The sequence below is a fragment of the Diadema antillarum genome, unplaced genomic scaffold (genome assembly GCF_040938485.1).
Source record: "Diadema antillarum isolate AM-2024a unplaced genomic scaffold, OU_Dant_1.0 seq00000183_RagTag, whole genome shotgun sequence".
Lineage (NCBI taxonomy): Eukaryota > Metazoa > Echinodermata > Echinoidea > Diadematoida > Diadematidae > Diadema > Diadema antillarum.
In genome coordinates this window covers 2,345,001-2,367,519 of record NW_027271250.1, presented here as the reverse complement: position 1 = coordinate 2,367,519, position 22,519 = coordinate 2,345,001, and the positions used below count along the sequence as shown (strand labels likewise).

General features: G+C 39.5%; 1 protein-coding gene across 1 annotated transcript in view; it reads right to left on the bottom strand.

Annotated features, from left to right (window-relative positions):
• Positions 1-22,519, bottom strand: part of LOC139728561 (integrin beta-1-like) — a 92,608-nt gene that overhangs the window by 1,944 nt on the left and 68,145 nt on the right. Inside the window, exons 15-24 of the mRNA XM_071639498.1 lie at positions 22,101-22,185; positions 21,044-21,186; positions 20,360-20,432; positions 16,944-17,025; positions 15,754-15,881; positions 14,790-14,882; positions 10,414-10,540; positions 9,474-9,584; positions 3,574-3,740; positions 1,615-1,675 (exon numbers count right to left, since the gene is read on the bottom strand). Coding sequence (XP_071495599.1) covers positions 1,615-1,675; positions 3,574-3,740; positions 9,474-9,584; positions 10,414-10,540; positions 14,790-14,882; positions 15,754-15,881; positions 16,944-17,025; positions 20,360-20,432; positions 21,044-21,186; positions 22,101-22,185 — 1,070 coding nt within the window. The remainder of the gene's footprint in view (positions 1-1,614; positions 1,676-3,573; positions 3,741-9,473; positions 9,585-10,413; positions 10,541-14,789; positions 14,883-15,753; positions 15,882-16,943; positions 17,026-20,359; positions 20,433-21,043; positions 21,187-22,100; positions 22,186-22,519) is intronic.

Below are 22,519 nucleotides of genomic sequence, written 5' to 3'. Positions count from 1 at the left end.
AAACTAACCCGTTTTTGTTTGTTTGTTATATGTATGAAGAGAACCAAACTGGATGTTCTTCTTTCTCAAACATAGATTGTACTAGTTTGAAAGGATACATGAAATGAATTACAATTAAACAGACACATGAAAAAGAGACACTGTAAAATAACAAAATCAAATACAATGAAAGATGTGATAACGAATAACTGTACATCACTTTTGAAAAGTGCAAATGTGGTCAACTGGAGTAGTCGACTTGAAAAATCAACCAAGCAAATCACGTCTAATGGCGTCTGAAAAGGGTTAGTAAAGAACAAGAGGGTGGGGTGGGAAATGTTGAAGAATCATGATACAAGAACATGAAAGAGTCAGAGAGGTCTTTCCTATTCAGGGGGGAATAAAAGATTGTTAACAAACCATGCGCACCAAAATGCTTTGCTATCAAATGCTACAATTAAAAGGTGAGTGATTTCCAAGGCAAAACTTTGGGGATAAGACCATAAGACTAGAACCAGAATGCATCTTTTTTTTTTTTTTCTGAGCTCTTTGGAACAAATTTAGCCCCTCTCGTTATGAGCAGGGCCAAATCTACTCCCTCTCGTTATGAGTAGGGCCAAATTAGGTGTAAAATTTAAAAAGCTAGCATTTGGTCATGGGAAATCTTGAGGAACAATATCACATTTCAGCTGAGTATGATCATGTTCTTGTAATATCTATATTCAAATGTGTCATCCCTTTTATTGTTGGCCTCAAGTCTTTCTCAAGAATAAGATTTCATGAATTGGACAGGTTCCATGAGGAACATGTCGAGAGAGAAACTGGGAGTCCTCAAATTGGGGAACAATTTTTATTTTCAAATACATGTATTTATCAAAAAATTTTATTGATTAACAGCATCTTGTATATAAAACTTAAAATACATCCACAACACATACAGACACTCATAAAATAATACAGATATTGCTAGTTTGAGTTGTTTGCATTCATCTAACAAGTATTGTTTGCTGAAATCTTAAAGGGGACTGAATTGCATATGTAGCTTTAGCCATAGTTTTGTTCAAAACCCTAATAATATGAATTAGGACTTCCGGGATAATGAAAAAAATGAATGAATGAATGAAGAATATATTTACATTAGCAAATATGTAGATAAATGAATTGATGAATAAAAAGTAATGCAGTTAGGCCCTTATTCACTCACAATCACTTATGCTTTATAAATGTAAAAGGTACTATAAATTAGTGTCATGTTGAAGAGAATGGTCATGTCTGTAGTACATACAACCAAAGTTGACGATGTTGGAAAGTTATAACTGCTGGAATAGTCTATGGAAGCTATCATCAAGACACATAATTCTCTACAGGCAGTATAATTTGTTTTCATTGATGTCAGGATATAAGATCACATTTATGTCTGTTACTGACTCTAAGCAATGTAACAGCAGTCCCACACATACGTGCACACACACACACTGTCACACACACACACACACACACACACACACACACACACAAACATACATCTGAGAGGCACACACAAACCTCGCTCACACACACGTGTGTGTCACTACCATTGGACACATCTTGGATTGGAGGAAGAAAGAGACCCACAGTCCTCGTCGGACTACTTACAATTTTGGTATGTGGGGTTCTTGAATGTTGACGTTGACGGCTTGTAAATTGGATTTTCATGCTGCAAAACAAATCAGAGAAAAACAAGAAATTAAAGAATAAGGAAGTAAGAAAATGAGGGAGGAAATGACTGAGTTACAGTGCCTGCCTTGTATTTTGAGATGGCCAATTTTCACCGACATATATATGCAAAATCAACAATATGCAAAACTGTTGCCTCCGGCGACATACCTGCTATGTGGGCCTACTGTAAAAGTTCAAACTTTTTAAGCAATGTTTTTTTTTTTGTTGTTGTTGTTGTTGTTGATCTGGGCTGATTTCAGTGAGCTTTTTTCACGCTTTCAAAGAATGAAATCCTTTCTCTATTTATTTAGATATCTCCTAAATATATCTGTGTGTCCCCCATTTGTGCTAGTGCATTGCAGTGTGAAATTTCTAAATGTTCATGTTCTGTGGGAAAAAAAAAAATCCAGCATTACCATCTCCGAAGCAGGAGATATACAGGGTGGCCCAGAAAGAACGGAACGCCGAAGATCTTTAATTTCAGCAATATCGTTGCAAATGTGTCATTATTTTGTGTACTGTTGGAAAGGCCATTCTTTTTCCAAGAGAATGACACCAAGCTCTTTAATTTCAGTTAATGCGTTACGATTTTAGGACCATTTTTGTCAACCCTTGCAATTTTCAAAATGTGATCATTTTGCACTCTCAGAGACACCGAAATCAGCGAGAATTCGGCTTGCCATAGAAGCAGTAACGTTCACAACGTGTGGAATGTGGCTGTCATTGTCCATTACCATTGTGAATGAGACGACCCGACGACAATAACACTGTCCGCCCCACATTTCGCACATTGCGAACGCTACTGGTTCTACGGTAAGCCGAATTCTCACTGATTTCTGTATCTCTGAGAGTGTAAAATGATCACATTTTGAAAAATATATTTTCTAATAAAATGCCTTTCTAATAGTATGCAACATGATGACATATTTGCAACGATATTGCTGAAATTAAAGATCTTAGGCGTTGCGTTCTTTTTGGGCCACCCTGTATATCAAGTTTGTTTCTTTCAAGGAGCTAATACTTTCTCATTCCATCTCTGTGGGTCTTGATTGCCATCTGACAACTCCCTCTAGATGTATTAATATTTTATGAATCGCATTCATAATTCACTATTTTTCACGCTTGGTGGGGTAAGACAAATTTTGTGAGTTTGAATTCCGTGGAGTCAAAACATTTTAAAGTGTTACATAGAACAAGTAAAATATACTTACATGCTTTTTATTTTCACGCCATTTCCTTTTCGTGTGAAATGTGTAACAATTTCCACTATTACAGGAGTTGTTCATTTAGTTTTTCATGTTTATCTGTGTCAACAGAAGAGCAGCTCTTGAGAGCACACCCCTACTTTTGTCAAGGTAACTAATGGCCAACGAATTACAATAAAACTTGAGAAGCACTCTGAGAGCACAGACCTCCGCCAAGCAGCTAATTTCCACCACTTATCTTGTTATTCCACAGAGATCAGTGATTTCCATCCATACATATGCATGCTGAAAGTCGCCTGATTTCCAAATATAGAAGGCTTTTGTTACGTCATCAACTTCCAGCTGCCTGGCGTGTCTCGCCCTCGCAGAAACTAGAGCACGCACTACAGTGCGTGTATGAAAACCTCAAAAATGCGCAGATTGAACTCCAAGTTCATTGACCCTACCTGCCAAAATATTGAAAATCCTTCATAAAATCCACAAAACTACCAAAATCTAATCATCTGATACTTGTACCATTCTTGACCTTCCTTGTAAGTTTCATCCAAATCCGTTCACTACTTTTTGGGCTATTTTGCACACGGACAAACAAACAAACGGTAATGAAAACATAACTTCCTCCCTTGGCGGAGGTAATAATGGTGTGATGTGACAACTACTGAATGACTGGAAACAGCCACAGCCTACTCACATTTCCCCAGCGCGCTTCTGTGCGCTCCTTTTCAAATAGTGCAAACTCTCTCCTGTCTTGGATGTAGACCAGCAGCCTCCAGACCAACAGTAGGGCCAGCCCCACAATGATGATGCCGACTATGATCCCAATGATGACGTGGAGAATGTTAACAGGTTGAAAGCACACTGGGTGGACAAAGAAAAAGACAGAAAAAGAGAGAGAGAAAGAAGAGAGAGAGATAATAACGGTATCAGCTTGACACAGATGAAACATTTCCTGAAAGAGTTAAAAATCTTGTTCTTTTTCTTTAATGAAAATCTATCTTCACGTTAAACAGAAGAGTGAAAGTCTCATATTGTTTCCTGCTCAGCAGAAGGGCCCAAAGCTTTGCTAGTTTTAAAGGCACATAGACCAAGTAGTTGTGGGGGCGTTGTTGAATGATAGTGCCGATCACCGTTAGCATTGATACGAAGATTGCCGAAGTTGAGCTGTCATCAAAAGTAAAGCGCACAGGTGTTGCTAGGTAATGTTGCCTTCGCTGTCTTCTCTGTGTGTCACGTAATCTGTAGTGAAGCCAGGGTGCATGCTTATGTGCTTCTTAGTATGACGTCACAAAAGAAGTTTGCTAAAGCTGTCATCCCACTCAACTGAATCATGAGCCAAACTCTGATTGGACCACTGACTACAGTGGATCGGACTTCTTCAGACTAATGGGAATGGGTCATAGCGTAAGCGCTAAAGAGGAGTCGATAGCATAGGTCTCTGTAGGAAACTTGCACCGTGCGTCTGCGTTTGCATTCGACTAAACCACCAGGTTCATGTGCCTATAAGGTTGCTATAATAGGGCCCTAAGCCTTGCATGCTCTAAAGCTTACAAGGACCCTTCTGCTGGGCAGGCGATGATGTACACAATCAGAGGGTACTACAAATACGAAAGTTATAGCATTTAAAGTTTCCTCTATTTTCCAATAAAGAGGGATATTTTTCACAGTCACACTTGGAAATGAGATGAGCTGATGTCATGATCTCACAAGTTTCTCATCCACTTGTACACAAACCCTCTATGAATTTTCCCTCTGTTTCATTGTCTTTTAAAGAATGAAATCAGGAACAAATTAAATGGAGCCCCAGTCACTTTTCAAGACTTAGACTATTATAGTAGGCCTATATGTGATGCATGCAGTAATACAGTGTATCAAAAAAAAAAAAAAGGTAATCTAACTTTGGAGGGCTACTATTTTGTAATTGTCAGCTGTTGAGAGTGCAATGTTGATTGTGAGGAAAGGGGAACTCTTCCTCTTTCCATTGATACCTAAGTATGTTGACGGATGTCATGCATGACTGAGTGCATGAACTTTAAAGACAACAATGACAAATGGCTCTTCTTCCAAATTTGAGTGTTATCATGAAGGAACATTGAATGTCATACTGAATGGATGAGATCTGTCAATGAAAGTGGTCAAATTAACAGGCCAGCCTTGAAGACTGCTGGCTTGTGTTTAGGGTTTCTTCTAACCTTTTATGGTCCATAACTTTCAACATGGCCAAGCTGTCGATAATTTGGTCACTCCCACAAAGGCTAACTCATTATCCATTTTTCTCTCTGCGAGATATGTGTTGAATATGAACAAATAAAAATGGACTATGTGGGTAAGCCTTTGTGGGAGTGACCAAGTTATTGGACAGGTGGCAATGTTAAAGGTTATCGACCATAAAATGTTAGAAGAAACTCTAAACACAAACCCTAAACACAAACCTGTATTTGTACAGGATGGCCTACTTGGCCACTTTCATTGACAGATCTTATTCTTTTAGTGAGACATTCATTGTTCCTTCATGTCACACTCAAAAACTTGGAAAAAGTACAATTTGTCATTGCTGTCAAAAAAAGTTAATGTGTTCAGTCATGCATGGCATTTGTCAACATAATTAGTTATCAATGGAAAGATGAAGAGTTTCCTTTTCCTCACAACCAATATTGTGCTCTCCAAAGCTGAAAACTATGAAATAGTAGCCCTTCAGAGTTGGATTATCTTTCTTCTTTTTTTTTTCTTTTTTGATATGCATGGTACAAATGTGACCCTGCACCACAAAACCAACAAAAAGTTGCCAGAGATGGATTTTTAGTTAAGGGCAGATTCTGAAAGAGCAGACTCTAAGCTTTGAAATGATGTATAACTCAATTCAAATGGATTCCCCTAACCTATGTAAGTACTGGAAAGAAAGCACAAACTCTGGAAAAGAGTGAACTGACAAAAGAGGCTAAGTACACAGTCTATTCAAGCGCTTAATCTTTATCTAGCCGTGCTAGCTGTATGATGAAAGGGACAAAACACAGAATGTAAACCATCTGAGCAACAACAATGAAGGGATTATCAGATCAAGCTGAAATTGTACAGGTTCAACTAACACATTCTGCCCATAAATAATGCTGACTTTCAAAGAGGTAGCGCCATCATTTCAAAAGTTATTAGACTTGAAAATGAAGAGTGTGCAAAGGATTTCAAGAAACTAGAGCACTCACAATCGAGCACATGTATCCCCCGAACCCGTCTCCCATACCCCATCTGGATTACTTTTTAGGCTAGAATGTTGTATAATATGGCAACTGCCGCAGGATACAATAAAAAGCAACGAGAAATGAGGATGGTATATATAGCACATACAAGGAATATGACATGTCATCCTATAAAAGTTTGAACAATGAGAGCACTGGCAATGAAACTTTTGTTGTCTAGAATAACTCCCCATGAACCTCCATAGCAAATTTGAATAAAATCCGACAAGAAATGTGGCTTATAGAGCACATACAAGAAATGTGACATGGCCTCCAAGTCAGAACACTGAGGGCACCATCACCGCAAACTGTTGTGTCCTTCATGTAGAATGACCACCCATACATCTCTTTAGCAAGTCTAAGTAAAATCCAGTAACAATCAAGTTATTGCCTAAATATAGGCATCTTCAATTCACTATAATGCACCTTTTTGCCAAATTTGAAGAAAATCTGATAAGAAATGTGGCTGATAGAGCGCACACAAGAAATTTGCATTGGCATCAAAGTCGGAACACTGAGGGGGCCGTCACCACAAACTGTTGTGTCCTTCATGTAGAATGACCACCCATACACCTCCTTAGCCAGTCTGAATAAAATCCGTTGGGTAACAATCAAGTTATTCCATAAATAAGCACTTTTGCTAATTTTGACATGATTAGGGTGACCTTTAACCCTGTAAAAAGGTGGAACAGTGAGGACAGCATTATCAATAGGTGTAGGTATATAGATTTGACTAAGATAACTTTACATACAAAATTTGAAAAACACACAAACTAGAAATGTCGCTATGTCGACTGGTATGCCTCCGCCATAATGCATGGTTCTCCAAATAGGTCTATAGCACAATGTCTTGACAATGTGTGATGACAGTTTCACATAACTGGCAAAATATTAAAATGACAGGTTTGTCACAAATGCATTGAGTGTTCACTTTCCTTGAACTAGGTTTATTTGGATGAATGGCTATACTGTCTAAGAGTGCAGGTATTTGCGGATTTGAGGATTTGTACTCAACTTTTGACCCTTTTATAAGTTTAAAGAAGAAGTGAAATTTAGCACTTTCCCTTGATCTTTGACCTTTTGGCAAGAAACTTCCAAGAGAATCTGTATTGGACAATACATACATACACACACTAAGTTTCAAGAAAAAATCCTGCAGGCATTGCGTGGATAAGAGAAATAATGACATTTTGATGAATTGACCATGACCTTTGACCCCTGACCTTTGACCCATGACCCCTAAATTCCCTACATGATCACTGCCAGTCAGTACATGCATATATACTAAGTTCCATGAAGATACATTGAAATATTTGTGATATGGAGAAAAAAAGTGAAATTTTAACACTTTCACTTGACCATTGACCCTTGACCTTTGACCTCATGACCCAAAGCTTGCTCTTGGGAATCTTTATTTGGTAGTTCATGTATACACCACGTTTCAAGAAAATACCTCTAGGCATTGCATAAATATAGGGGAAATAGTGAAATTTTGAGCATTTGACCTTTGACCTTGAGCATGTGCACCCAAAAGTTGATAGGCACAACTTCGCCCACTCATACATATACATGCCAAGTTTCATTAGGATACCTCTAACAGTTTTTTCGATACGCTGTCCACAAAATTTCCTTGACCCGTGCCTGTGACCTTTGACCTTGTGGTGACCATCCACTCCCCAAGAAACATCTACCATCCAAGTTTGGTAACAAACGGACCTATGGATCAAAAGTTATGACCCATAATAGAAACGCGCCATAAAAACTTAACATTGGGCTCTAAAAGTTTGTTGACCCCTGCTTGTGACCTTTGACCTTGTGGTGATCATTCACTCCCCAAGGGACATCTACCATCCAAGTTTGGTAACAAACGGACCTATGGATCAAAAGTTATGACCCATGATAGAAACGCGCCATAAAAACTTAACATTGGGCTCTACAGTTCATTGAGCCCTGCCTGTGAGCTTTGACCTTGAGGTGACCTTCATATACGGTAAAATGTGAAACTTTGTATGACCCCTCTTCCCTCGAAGTTTGATTGCAATTGAAGCCCAGAGTAAAGAGTTATTCAAGCTTTTGTAGCTTTACAGACGACGGACGGACGGACGACGGACGGATTGACGACGGACGGACGGACAACGGACGGACGGACGACGGACAGACAGACGCTGCAGGCGATCCCTTAGTCTCCCCTCACCTCTGGTGGGCTCGACAAAAATGGTCTCTGTTCGGGTGATGCAATAATTTGCCCCAATATGATTATATTGCAAAAAAAAAAACTAGAAAAGCACTCTGAGAGTACAGACCTCCGCCAAGCATGCAGCTCATTTCCACCACTGATCTGGTTCTTCCATAGAGATATCAGTGATTTCCATCCATAGGCCCTACGTACTTATAACATTATGTGCATGAAAAGTCGCTCGATTTCCCAATATAGAAGCCTTTGTTATGTCATAAACCCTCAGCTGCAAGGCGCGCCTCGCCCTAGCAGAAACTAGAGCACGCACTGTAGTGCGCGCATGCAAACCTCAAATACGCGCAGCCTGAACTCTCAAGTTCATTGACCCTACCTGCCAAAATGTCAAAAATCCTTCATAAATTCCCCCAAAATTCTCGGATCACTACCAAAAGTTAATCGTTTGGTACTTGTGTCATTCTAAACCTTCCCAGCAAGTTTCATCCCAATCTGTTAACTACTTTTTGAGTTATTTTGCACACAGACAAATGAACAAACGAACAAACAAACAAACAAACAAACCAACGGTAACAAAAACATAACCTCCTCCTTTGGCGGAGGTAAAAATAACAACAGGTAATATGCTCACCCTGCATAGCATGCTTTATTTGTAATACAACAAATGCAATTTGCGGTACGCATGGTGTATGGCAAACCTCTCCCTTTGTTTTTCACACCACCACGCAGACCTTCAAAGATCAAATTAGAATGTAACTTACAGAATCTCAAATCAGAGATCTTCAAATCAGAGAAACAACCTGACAACAGATATAATATAGGATTTGTGATCAAGACCTTACTAGCTTATACAAGTCTTGCATGTTTACACTCAATCAATAAATGAAAAATATTGAATTCATTGCATGTCTACGTTCAATCAACAATTGAATAATATTGAATTTACAAAATTGAATGAAAAACAGATGTCATTTTCTTGTCCAGGAGGAGAAAAGAGAGCATAATAGCGCAACCTCATTCTTGCACTTACAGTATGGTTGTGCAGAAAAAAATTTCAGCCCTTCTTTACCACAGAAAATCTAAGAAAAGGTCCATATCCAAGGTTTAAGAGTGGATGGACAAAATCTGGTCTGCTCATGGCAACCCCCTGTGACTGTGTTGTTTTCTCACCTTTTTCTCGCTGGACGTACAGGACGAGTGTACCGTTCTCCAAGGTGTCATAGGTGAAGATGATGGAGCAGTCATCGGTGTCCTCAATCAGGCACTTGTCAGACACATTACCTGAAAGACAGAAACAAAATATCCAAGGTCACAGCACTGAAAGCAGAATGGGCAAGAATTAATTCTGATCCTCTTTTTGAAGTTTATTCTAAGTCATAAAAGAGACTAATGACGGCACAACAACAGTAATAAAATGCATGCTGTAGTGGTAGTTGCAGTTTAAAGTAGTAGAAGCAATTATAGAATAACGATGATAAATCACCAACTATAAAAATAACAATAACACCACCAACACGACCACAACAACACAGGAGGTTTACACCATGGCACACACAGAAGTAAACAATAACAACACCACCACCATCACAACAACAAAGGATGTTTACACTGTTGCACATAAAGAATTCAACAATAACAACACCAACACGACAACCACCACCACAAAAACACAGAAGGTTTACACTGTGACGCACAAAGAATTAAACAATAACAACACCAACACCAGCACAACAACATCGGAGGTTTACACTCTAGCACAGAAAGAATTAAACAACAATACCAACACCAACACCAGTAACACAGGAGGTTTACACTGTGGCACACAAAGAATTAGTATGGATTTTTATCCACTTGGATGATTCCAGCAGAAGTAGGAAGCAGGGATACATGTGAAGTTGACTTGCATTTCACAGATCAGCATCGGGGACATAACACTTTGCATTTTACAATGAGCTTAAACTGCATCCATTTTTCCTAAATATTGAGCAGCCTACAAGGTGTGAACACCAAAATCAAGGGGGGGGGGGATGATGGAAGAAATGCTATTTGATCTTGTCATAAGGAATATATGGGCAAAACACAGGCAGACAAATACATAGGGGCAACATACTAATCTTGAGGGTATCCACAATGACGACCGGGTAGGGACACTGGTCACACTCTGCTTTGCTCAGTCCAGTGCCGAAAGCCTTGCACTGCACGCACTTCTCGTTCCTCGAGCACTGACCACTGCACGTCTGTCCGATGGGACACAAAAGCAGTGGCCACAAGTTAAATTCACCATCAGAACAATTAAAAGTGTTCACTTCAATTGAGGGCACTGACACAGTAATACCATTACAGTAATAATCATGTAATGCCACTTTGTATACTAAACAAGAGACCCGTGGGTCTAGCGCTCACCTGAGTATCGCAAGTTCACCTTTCACGCAGTCACTAATCTAAATTATTCACAGCTTTACCAAAATTTGACCAGGCATTCTCAAGTAGAAGATGAAAATGTACAATAAGGGCCCAATTTTTTTAAGATTCCTTAATTTGGGGGGATTGGGGGCCCCCTGGGGCCCTCTGGGTGGGGCATGGTGCCCATTTTGATAAATTGAGATCCTGACCCCCTAGGGATGCTACCTGCCAAGTTTGACAAAAATCCATCATGAGGTTTTCAGGAAGAAGATGAAAATGTACAATTCAGGCCCCCATTTGGACCCTTCCAACCACCACCCCCCCCCCCCTACCCAAGAGGGGCACCCCTGGATCTCCTATGAACAAACTTGAAACTACAGTCATTAATGTACTCACTCATAGTATTATCTCAGCTCTATATATAACTTCTGATTCTAGAGAAGATTTATAAAGATTCCTTCATTTGGGGGATTTGGGACCCCTGGGGACCCCCTGGGTGGGGCATGGTGCCCATTTTAACAAATTGAGATCCTAACCCCCTAGGGATGCTACCTGCCAAGTTTGGTGAAAATAGGTCATGGGGTTCTCAAGAAGAAGATAAAAATGTACAATTTAGGCCCCATTAGAACCCCTCCTCACCCCCTCCCTCCCCTGGGTCCCAAGGGGGGCACCCCTGATTCTGCCATGAACAAACTTGAAACTACAGTCATCAATGTACTAACTCATAGTATTAACTTAGCTCTATCACTTCTGGTTCTAGAGAAGAAGATTTTTGCGGATATTCCTTAATTTTGGGGGGTTTGGGCCCCCTGGGGGCCCCCTGGGTGGGGCATGGTGCCCATTTTCACAAATTGATTTCCTAACCCCCTAGGGATGCTACCTGCCAAGTTTGGTGAAAATGGGTCATGGGGTTCTCAAGAAGACGATGAAAATGTACAATTTAGGCCCCATTAGAACCCTTCCCCACCCCCCTCCCCTGGGTCCCAAGGGGGGCACCCCTGATTCTGCCATGAACAAACTTGAAACTACAGTCATCAATGTACTAACTCATAGTATTAACTTAGCTCTATCACTTCTGGTTCTAGAGAAGAAGATTTTTACAGATTCCTTAATTTTGGGGGGTTTGGGCCCCCCTGGGGGCCCCCTGGGTGGGGCATGGTGCCCATTTTAACAAATTGAGTTCCTAACCCCCTAGGGATGCTACCTGCCAAGTTTGATGAAAATCGGTCTTGGGGTTTTCAAGAAGAAGATGAAAATGTAAAAAGTTTACGCACGACGCACGACGGACGACGGACGACGGACGACGCACGACGCACGACGCACGACGCACGACGCACGACGGACGCCGGACGAAGGGCGATCGCAATAGCTCACTTGAGCCTTTGGCTCAGGTGAGCTAAAAAGAAATGATCCTGAAATTATGCATGAATACCTATGCAAAATCAATGACATATGAGTATCTTCTCTTCATTAGTCAGAAAAATACAGGTTTAAAGATCCAGAGATATCCCAAGTTCTCTTCTTAGGTAAAAAAGTACAAAACATGGGATGCAGTCTTCCAACCCTGCAGTGTGTGCCATTCAACTGATAAAATGGGTATGGGCCACTTCACCCACATGTTTTCATGATCAGAAGATATTATAGAATGGGTAGCAAGAATCCTGCGATCTCATTGGTCGAGAGCTATGTGTTGATTTTGTACTGGCCGCACGCTGAGTCACAGTGGTAAACATGTTATCGCGCACTTGTAGCAAGAGTATGCGCACTTGTAACAAAGATTCGCCCACTAAGCAAACGTTCGCGCACTGAGTACGAGACGCCTATCATGGCTAAAACAACCATGCATCAGTTTTTACTGGATGCATGGTTCTGAAGAAAAATCGTGCGTCCAGTACAAACTGATGCATGGTTTTCCGGCTCTCGTCTATGGCAAGCCAAAAGGAAATGCATCCAGTAAATTTGTCATTGGGTAAAACAATAGAAAAATGGGTTTTGGGCAAGAAAATTACCCATTCTACATGTATATCACAAATGACGCACATGTCCTTTTGTGCGACAGGTGGAATATAGTGTGCATGCGGTAACTATGGAATTTCGCCTAAACTACTCGGCTTCGCCTCGTGGGTTAAGCATTCCATAGTTACCTTATGCACACAATTCCGACTGACGCACTCAGACCTGTGCGTCATTTGTATACTGACAATAGAACTTCGGCGGAGAGGAAAATCATTTTCCTCGAAAAGCATCTCATCATCACGAGATGCAACTTCAGTTTCACTTTTATATACTGCATCATCGGGTGTGAACACAGTGCTCCTTTAGTCTTCATTTTCAGCTTAACAGACAACCACCTACCCTGCGCCACTGGGACAGGTGTAACACTAAATATTAATGTGGTGTCTACACCTTAGAGGTAAAACTAGGTAGTAGCTCTCTCCTTGAGAATTTGTTGCAATAAGAAACACAATGAACTCTAGATTTGGACATATTATCTAATTATCATTGCTAATTCTAGTCATCAGTGATGACATTCACATTACACCTAGCATATTCATGTACTCTTCATCTGCATCAATGCCAAGGACACCACAATTTTCTACGGTCCCACACATTCAAAACTATGTGGGATGCAGAGCATAAATGAATGAAGGAATGGAATTAACCGTTCTTTACGGGATCCTGGTATACCAGGTTCACTTGGGAGCAACTGATATGTAATACGGGAACCTGGTATAACAGGTTCCCAAGATGAAGACAAGAGTGCCTACTTTCATGGCCTAAATTCATGTTTCTTTGTGTTGTAATGCCCAGAAAAATGGGTTCGATTTAAAGGATAAGAGTTCATTCTATCACCATATGTTCTCTTTCTGTTGGAAAAATGTGTATATCACAGCAATATTACTATTTTTCTGATTTAGTTCACGCCTGCTTTGCTATAAAACTCGTCTGAACATGTACATAGTGATCAAAGCTTAAATCGAGTAGATTTCCGTGTTCGCTGACCTCAGTCATCCCATTCAAGCGCCTGGTTTTGTGTAGAACAAAAGAGTGTGTGAGCCCATTAGTGCACGCTCTATTCATACCTCACACTCGATTGATATTTTCATTGTTTGATGGCACATGTAGTTGACCATAGTAAGGGGATTAATGTAGCGCTCGAATGCTTTTGCTCAGAGGGATTACCAATCTGCAGGGATGCCAAGTTCAAAAAATTTTTATGAGTGAGATTTTCATGACTCGGCATCTCGGCGCGCGGATGTGCGCTTGAGCGAGGGTGTGGGAGGGGTTTCCCCTCTCCCACGGCCCATTAGGGAGCTTTTTCTATTTTTAGCTCTTAATGGTGCGATCAGGTGCACACTTAAGTGACTATATTTTTCACTTATTTTGAAAGACAAAAGGGAAATATATACCTTCAATGCAACTATCACTTTAATCCTTTGAGCTATGCTCATTATAGGCCGAAGTTGCAGACATCGCCCGATGCGTGAGAATAATGGGCGCCATGCGTGAGATCGTGAGACGGACCCTAAATGCTTAAGTCTCACGCAGAATGCGTGAGACTTGGTAGCTCTGAATCTGTCTGTTCTCTGTCAACAGGCAGAAAGAATCTTGTTTGGGGACATATAAGGCACTCAAAGAGTTGCGGCAGGAACGGGTGAACTCTTTACTAACATGAGTGGCTGAAACAAGACAGTCAGAGCCATTTATTTCTACAGTTTTGTGATTTGATAAAATGATATGTCAATCACTCTTTGCAAGAATTATGATTTACGGGTTATGCCTGCATGAAGGATATTGATTTTATCACATCTACTAGTCTCAACCATCTAGATCAAAAACATCACAGCCTTCAAAACTATGTTGGAAGGAAAAGTGTGACGAGTACAAATCAATGACTAACGCAAGCAGCTAAAAAGACTACATTCAAAGGTATTCATATCATGATTTTTTTAAATTCATCCATTCAAAGGTATTCATATTAAAATCTTTTTTAATTCATCCATGCTATCCATTTCCTATTAGTCTAGATATATAACTATGGATTTTGTCTGCTAAGGAGACCAGCTTATGGCAAAAACTTACCGGGCAGTCCTCACAAAGCGGCCCCCTGTAGAGAGATGTTGCATTACATTTACACTGGCCACATACACATTCTCCCTGATTGTTGCATATGGTCTGCAAAGGAAAAAGAGGAATGTAGATTTGAATAGATACACTGAAATACATGTATATGTGTACATGCAGTCATACATACATGCATACTGCAAGAAGAAAGAAAAACTACACGTGCAATCAGAATCCATGGTATGTCCATAGGGTTGCCAGCATTCACACAGCAAATTTAGGTCGGTTTAAAGGCGTAGTCAGTGAGATACTTGTATTCTACTTGCGTCTCAATAGGTCATGATAATTTTCAAATCAGGGGGGCCTTTGTATTCCTGTCAAAATGCTTACACATCCTTTTCTTTCACAAATGGACCTCATTTAACCCGTTGAAGACGAGTCCTGAGAATATTCGGGCACATGTCGATGGGAAATGCGTGTTAAAGCAAAATCAGTCTGTCCTCAATGGGTTAAGGTATATCTGGTTACTCTGTGCTGTGGATTGATGGTTGTGTCACATCATCTACAATCATATCAGGGAAGGAAAAAATTGCAAAGTTGCAACAACAAAAAAATTCAATGCAAAATGTTCATTGCTGTGGACTCTGTTTCACATATTCTATAACTTTGGAGCACTCTGTATCAACTATAATCCTTATAAGGTGTGATCATCACAGGTTACAATCAGTGGAGGCAACAGCTGCATTGATTACTGGTTTCTACCACTGCAAGTTTCAATCACTGGAGTTGCTATTATGTTATATTAAAATCACTTATAGTTACAATCATTGTATGACTCAATACCCTATTTATTCGAGATCACTGGAACCTTCTCGAATAATTACTGCATTTGCTTTCATAATCGCTAAACAATGTTGTTTGGAGATTAAATCTCTCAAGAGGCTAAGAAAGAGAGTAGTGTGAACTTGGCTTGGCATCTTACATTTTTAGTTGTCCGGCATGTTGAGATATCTGTAGAACACTCGCAGGCATCTCCCTCATAGTCTGGCTTGCATTTACACTTGCTTCGCCGTGTCTTCTCATCACACACACAGATTCCACGTTCCGGTCCTGCGTAGACAGGAAAGGAGAAAAAAAAATTGAAATGGCTGACATAGGAGGTAAACACAAAAGGAATAAAAAATGCTGCAATATAGGACACACTATGCACACTGTAATTTCCAGACACTCTCGTATACAACACTGAAAACACAGGTATTTCAAAACATGAAGACAAGACATGACTGCATTTTCTACCATGAATAGACAAGTTTTGTAATAAATTCAGATTTAATACATGCCTTGTTCATAGAAATTGCCCTTAACAACCACAAAGCTTGCCAGAGGCTCGCCCTACCTAGCAACAACTGAACGTCTTTTGGGAGGATACATAACTCAGGGCAAAATGACAATAGCTATAGTCCACAAAAAAAATGAAAACAAAAGCAACCCTTACTTCATAATTAATCAATGTCACATTGGTTAATTACATGTGACTCATCCCCACTATGAACACTGTTTCCTATGTTTCTTTTTTGATTGATTCTCCAGAGTTTGAGCTTACCACAGATGTACTATTGTACACTCTGTCACACATTATTCCCCAAACCTACCGCAGAAACATTATAAAAGCAGCGTTTAGAGAAAAAAAAAAATCAGCTTTAAAGCTTCCATGCAGAGAAGTGTGAAGGAGATTAGGACGTTATTGGTTGATGATTCAGCAAGTACAACCCCTCATTCCTCAACGTTATCTATGTGTATGTGATTATCACATCACTACAATAATTTTATGCAAAAGATACAGGATACTCTCACTGAATTAGCTCTTTTCAAAACAAGAGACACATTTTTTGGACAATTTGAGTGCGGGTTAACTGGAGACTAGTGAGGTGCATACAGGATCACCTATATTGTCGACACAGGGTTGCAACGTAGGTCTATGTTATCACAAAAGAAAAAAATACCAGAAACTTAAAAAAACAAAATCCCCAAACTATATTATTCTACATCTGATATCAATTAAATTTGACCCACTATTTTGTTGTGTGATTCCACTCCATTCATTACAATTAATCTGAACACATGGATGGAGGTTCACTTTAGAGCAGAGAGATGACTGCTAACTTCACTTACCACCACACAGCTCTGTCTGGTATCTGTCACAGTTGAAGTTATCACACTCACAGAACGGTCCAGACACAATTTCGCTGGGATTCTGTCAACACACACATTAGAAATATATTCAACTTTATTTCAAACTTGACCCTTACACAATTTGTCCAGTTGTAGGTGCCTCAAAAACCCTGAGACATACTAAAAAAAACAAAACATGAATTTTTTATCAGAAGGCTGAGAAGCGGATGATCAAAGCAGTGAGATACAAGTTATTGAAAGTAAAAAATCTTTTATGGCATGCATATACAGTGTATTTCATTTTCACATCTGTCTGAGCCTAGCCATTTAATTAGATCCTACAATGTTCTATTGAATGGCACTGAATTGTACTATGAGTTGTTTCAGACTGTCACTGAGATACAAATTAATGTTTATAAGCAAAACAATTATATTTAAAGGGAATAATGGCTTAACCGTATTCCACCAGGGGGGAGGGGGCATTTTGGCCAACCCCCCCCCCCACGTTTCGCATGATTATTCCGCAACGCGTGATGCTCTCACCGCGACATTTTATGACTTTTTTCTTTCAAGTATCGCGCAACTTTTGAGACCAAATTTTTTGCTGCTCCCGGGCATACCGTTTTGAAGCCATGCCCCTTTGAAAAAAATCTGTTGACCCCAAAATTGCTCAAAAACATGATTTTGTGTACAAATCCAATATAAATTGTGTTTTTGCAATTAATTCATATAGAAATAAATATCTTTACTTTCAATTGCTGATAATGATTCATTTTAGCCTGATTATGCTTTTAAAAGTTTCTGCGACAAATTTTGATGAAAAAACAACAAAAACAAAATGTAAAAAACAAAGAAATACATAAGAAATTAAATAAACAATAGGATATATAAGAAATAATTATGAAGGCAAATTTTTGCTTCAATACTATTATTGAGGATATTGAAAAGAACATGTTCCCCAATAATCAGAAGTCTTGGAGCTTCATTTTTTATTCATATGCAAAAAAAATATTTTTGCATAAATTAGCATACATTAATCAATATAAAATACATAAATTAAAATTTGAAAAATCTAATTATATAGTTTTGTAGACTACATTTGCCTCTACCTTAGGGCAAATTTTCGCGAGGATCGCGTGATCCGCGACCGAGATCTGAAGGGGAGGGGGGGGGGGGGCCAAAAAGGCCCCCCGGAGGCTTCAAGTCCCTCAAAAAACCCGGTGGGATTAGGGTTAAAGTCCCCTCTAAATGACTAGGATATGATAATAAAGTGCTTTGCCTAGGGTAAAAACCCTTGTAACCAGGGGACTCTAACCAGGAACCCTGTTATTTCTAGTTCTGTGGTCTTATTTCCTATTTACAGCCACAACAGCTCCTCTTAAAACCCAAGACTCACACTGCAAAGAATGATGATGAATATGGTTTTGTGAACACGTTATTTACACTGACTGACATGTCTCAATATTTACGTGACACTATTAAGTAGATGCCCTCTGTCCTTGTGATCAAACTTTGCGCCACCCTTTCCTCTCTGGCATACTCTATGGACTTCTTAAATATTCACTACTGTTGCATACATACTTTGACGTGTTTGGTAACTTGCATTTGTTGGCTGAACTATTCAGCCCACACCCTCCCCCATGCTGTTGCTATTCAACCCTTTTCTTATTCTTTATCCTTCTGTTGTTCCTTATCTTGTTTGATGTTACCTCCCTATTCATCTTCATCCTTCACAGGTTGATCCCATGGTCATTGGGATCATTACTGACCCTCATCTGCCTGTCCACCCTCCTGCTTTAATCCCCCCTCCCTTACTTGATGGGCTCCTTGCCCATGATTTCCAACCATTGAATCCCTTTTTGTTTTCTTTGTTCCATGTCCCTAGCCCTCCCCTGACTGTTTTTATTGTGTGTAGTCCTCATAATTACATGTGCTCGCTTTCCCTGCCTGATTGTTATTTTGCCTCTGACGAAGGTTCTGCTAGGATCAAAAGCTCGGGCCCATTTTGGCTCCCATTTTACTCCATTAGCTCGCCACTGCTGGATAAGCAGTTTTCAGCAGCTTTTTTTTTTTTTTTTTTTGCTGCTGTTGCAGAGCATATAACTTGGAAATTAGTTTAAAGCGAAAACATAGTTGTCAGATCACAAGGGCTCAAAATTCATCTTCCATCATTTGGAATTTGCTTGCAATTTGTTGAGATCTATTTACAAACTTACACAACTGACGCAATTTGCCATGATGATGAGATGTATTGGAGTATTTTGAGATCAACAGTATAGAATTTTTTCGAGATACATGACTTTTGTTACAGAAGGACCATCCCAATTCAGCCTTGTGGAAAGGTAGAGCCTTGCGTGATTATTGATCTTTCCTTTGCAATCGTATTTTCCAACAAGCTGCATGCTATCGCTTTGGCCCAATTTGTTGATTACTGTCTAACGAGGAATGTTCGCATGCATTTTTATTTCGCGAATTTCGCGAGTGCCAAAATTCGCAAAATGCATGTGAAAGTTCTAGTCTACACAATATGCATTGGATGCCATTGGCAACTTGTAATAATTCTAAGCTACAAGAAAGCCTGTCAGCTCCAATTCGCGAAATTTTCATGCTGCGAATAATTTTGTGTTTTACAGTATTAATAATCTATTGTGAAAATTTACATAGCAACCCCGATTGGATATGCTCTGAAATTGTGGACTTCCAGCAAACTTTTTTGGCTAATATTTCGCACTTTATTGCAGTGTTCTTCACAGTAACATGGCACATTTTGGAGCAATATTCATTGGTTCTGCATGCATATGAGCACTATGTTTTGGCTTTAGCAACATCAGGCAGTAAACTTAATGGTGTACATTCAATGAAATTGCATCTCCATGAAAGATATCATCTAACCTTTCCACCCTGGGAAATCTGCAAAAGAAATAAAAAGCGGAATAGTTTGTTGATGATAATAATCACACAATTTTCTCATCTGGTATGTACAGTTACAAAACTAAGACTAGTTTATGGCCTTTCCTGCTTCAAGTCCTGAAATGGTAAACTTTTACTTTCCATCATACATTGTAGCACTGAACCAGTAGCATAATTTGTTGTGGTACCTTTGAAAACTGTAGTTGTACAATACTATGACACAAAGTCTTTCTACACAATGCATTGAGCACTTGAACAGTACATACCTCGTTTCACATGAGTGAGTGTGCACCTCATAAAAGTAAGTACTGCATGATTTCATACTAAAGTATGAATCTCAAATGCTGTGTCATCTGATCTGGAAATCTATTGCAAGAAAAGAGGGTAATTTCTTTTTCTTTAATAAATATTTTCAAGGAGTCAGACATTCATCAACACATAACCTGAGAATTTCAGTTGATGAAAAGTCTTGGGAAATAGTCTTGATGAAAAGATGCTATACTCACAGGTCTTGGGAAGCAAATACACTGACCACAGACACATGATCCTCTTCCTGAACAGACGATGGATGTATTGGGCCTGACAAACAAGCAAGAACAACAGCAAAACAAATCAAGACAAAATCAAATGACGGAGGCGTAGTTAGGAATTTATGCTTCCAACTCTGGTTTTGATTCCATCCTGTATCCCGACAATTACTACATATACTACATTAAGTCAGTTACATCGATACAAGACAACCATTAAAGGGAAATTTGAGGCCAGTTAAAAGTTAGAAATCAGTGACAATTAAAACTTTACAAAATATATGGCATATATAGTCTCAAATGCTAAGAAATTTGAACATTTCCAGCAGGCATCACATGTATAATTCAGAATTGAATACCTGAATATAAAAACGACCCATGTCCATTCCTGAAAATTTAGAAAATACAGAAATCATTACAATAATTTCCCAAATGTTTTTAGTTTTTTCAGTTAGTGCAACGATATTCATATAAATTGAAGTGTAAAAAACATTCATTTGACTGATTATCTATCTTTGCATGAGTTCGTAGAGGATCTCCAAAGACGATAACCAAATTTGGACTTGGGTCATTTTTAATATATTACATATTCAATTTTCAATCATGACCACTATATTACACTGATCTCCGTGCATGACTCGCAGGAAAAGGACGCAAACTTACGAAATGCATGGCGCGTCATTGTCCTCCAGCGTTGGGTCGTCGCTACTGCACTCACACTTACTCCCGTAATGCCCCGGGTTGCAGATGCAGCTGCCGCACTCCAGGGTCCCATTCCCGTTGCTGCAGTCCCGGCTGTTTTCCACCTGATGGAAATGGAATGGGGGGGGGGGGGGGAGGTGTTTCAAAATGAAATTAGATCAATTTGTAGGCCAACATCCACTCATGCACAGTAGTATGACGATCAAATCAGTCTTTTGAATGTTGCACAGTTTGAGGTAACAAAACATAAGATAACCTAAACTTTTTAAGAACTTTTTGAGGAGCCTTATGCAGAATTAGGGAGAATTGGCATCTCTGCTACAGTTCAGTATACCAATGGCTTGATACTACGAATTCTCTGGAAATTTGGATTTACCTCATCAGCTTTTACTGAAAATTTAAGTAATTTAAACTTGACACCATAATGTAATGAAGATTGAGCTCTACAACATAATACCAATAACTCAATACTAAAAAAGTGCAATAAAGCCCTTCTGGTTCTTGGCTGATGATGCATGCGTGGGATGAGTGAATGCTGCAATACCAGTAGAAAACATTAGTAAAAGCTTGAGGGAAATTGGACAATTCGTTCAGAAGTTATGGATGTTTGAAGTTTCAATGCCGCCATCGCTGGATGAGAAGACTACAGTTTGTGATGTCATGCATGGACAATGATATAGAGAAAATATAAAGAAACTGCAACATATATTCACTTTTTTAGCACAGTGAAAGAGCACTTGACCAATACGTCTTTTAGGAAGCAGAGGGAATAATATCACCCTTAAAATATGTCAGTAAGGCAATGAATGCTCATCACAAAAATGACATTTTGTGGAAGTCTCTTGATATTTTCTTCTTATCATATTTTCATACATGACATCACAATCTGTAGTAATTTTCTCATCCAGTCCACCACAAATTTCACGAATTCATTCTACTATTACATTGCTTCATTCATGCAATCCACATGTATGTCTGGGTTTCAGTCCCCTTTAAAAGATGGCTGTCACTCTCTTACCCGCTGGGCTTCACACTCGCAGTCGCACACAAATTCCACCAGAACCTTGAGGTCCTCGTTGAAGCCAATGGGGCGAACGGTAAACCTGTGCACAATGGCAGGAGAGAGAGAGAAGCGACACAGATAAGACAAACTCGACCTTAACTCGACACCAACATCCTGTTTGAACTCGGCTCTGCTTCTCTTTCATGGCTGGCCAAAAAAAAAAAAGGTCTTTAATTCCGCCATCCTTGAAATCACACTCTACCTGCATTTGCACTATATTCACATATGATTGTTTCAGGGCTACCACACAATCAATCTTCAAATCAGGCAGCCTCCATACAGCAATCAGGGAGCTACTTGAATGTCACATGCATCTTAACCCTTTGTATGCTTTGAGTTCTTATTGGTGCAGAGAAGCCCCATAGTGTTCTACA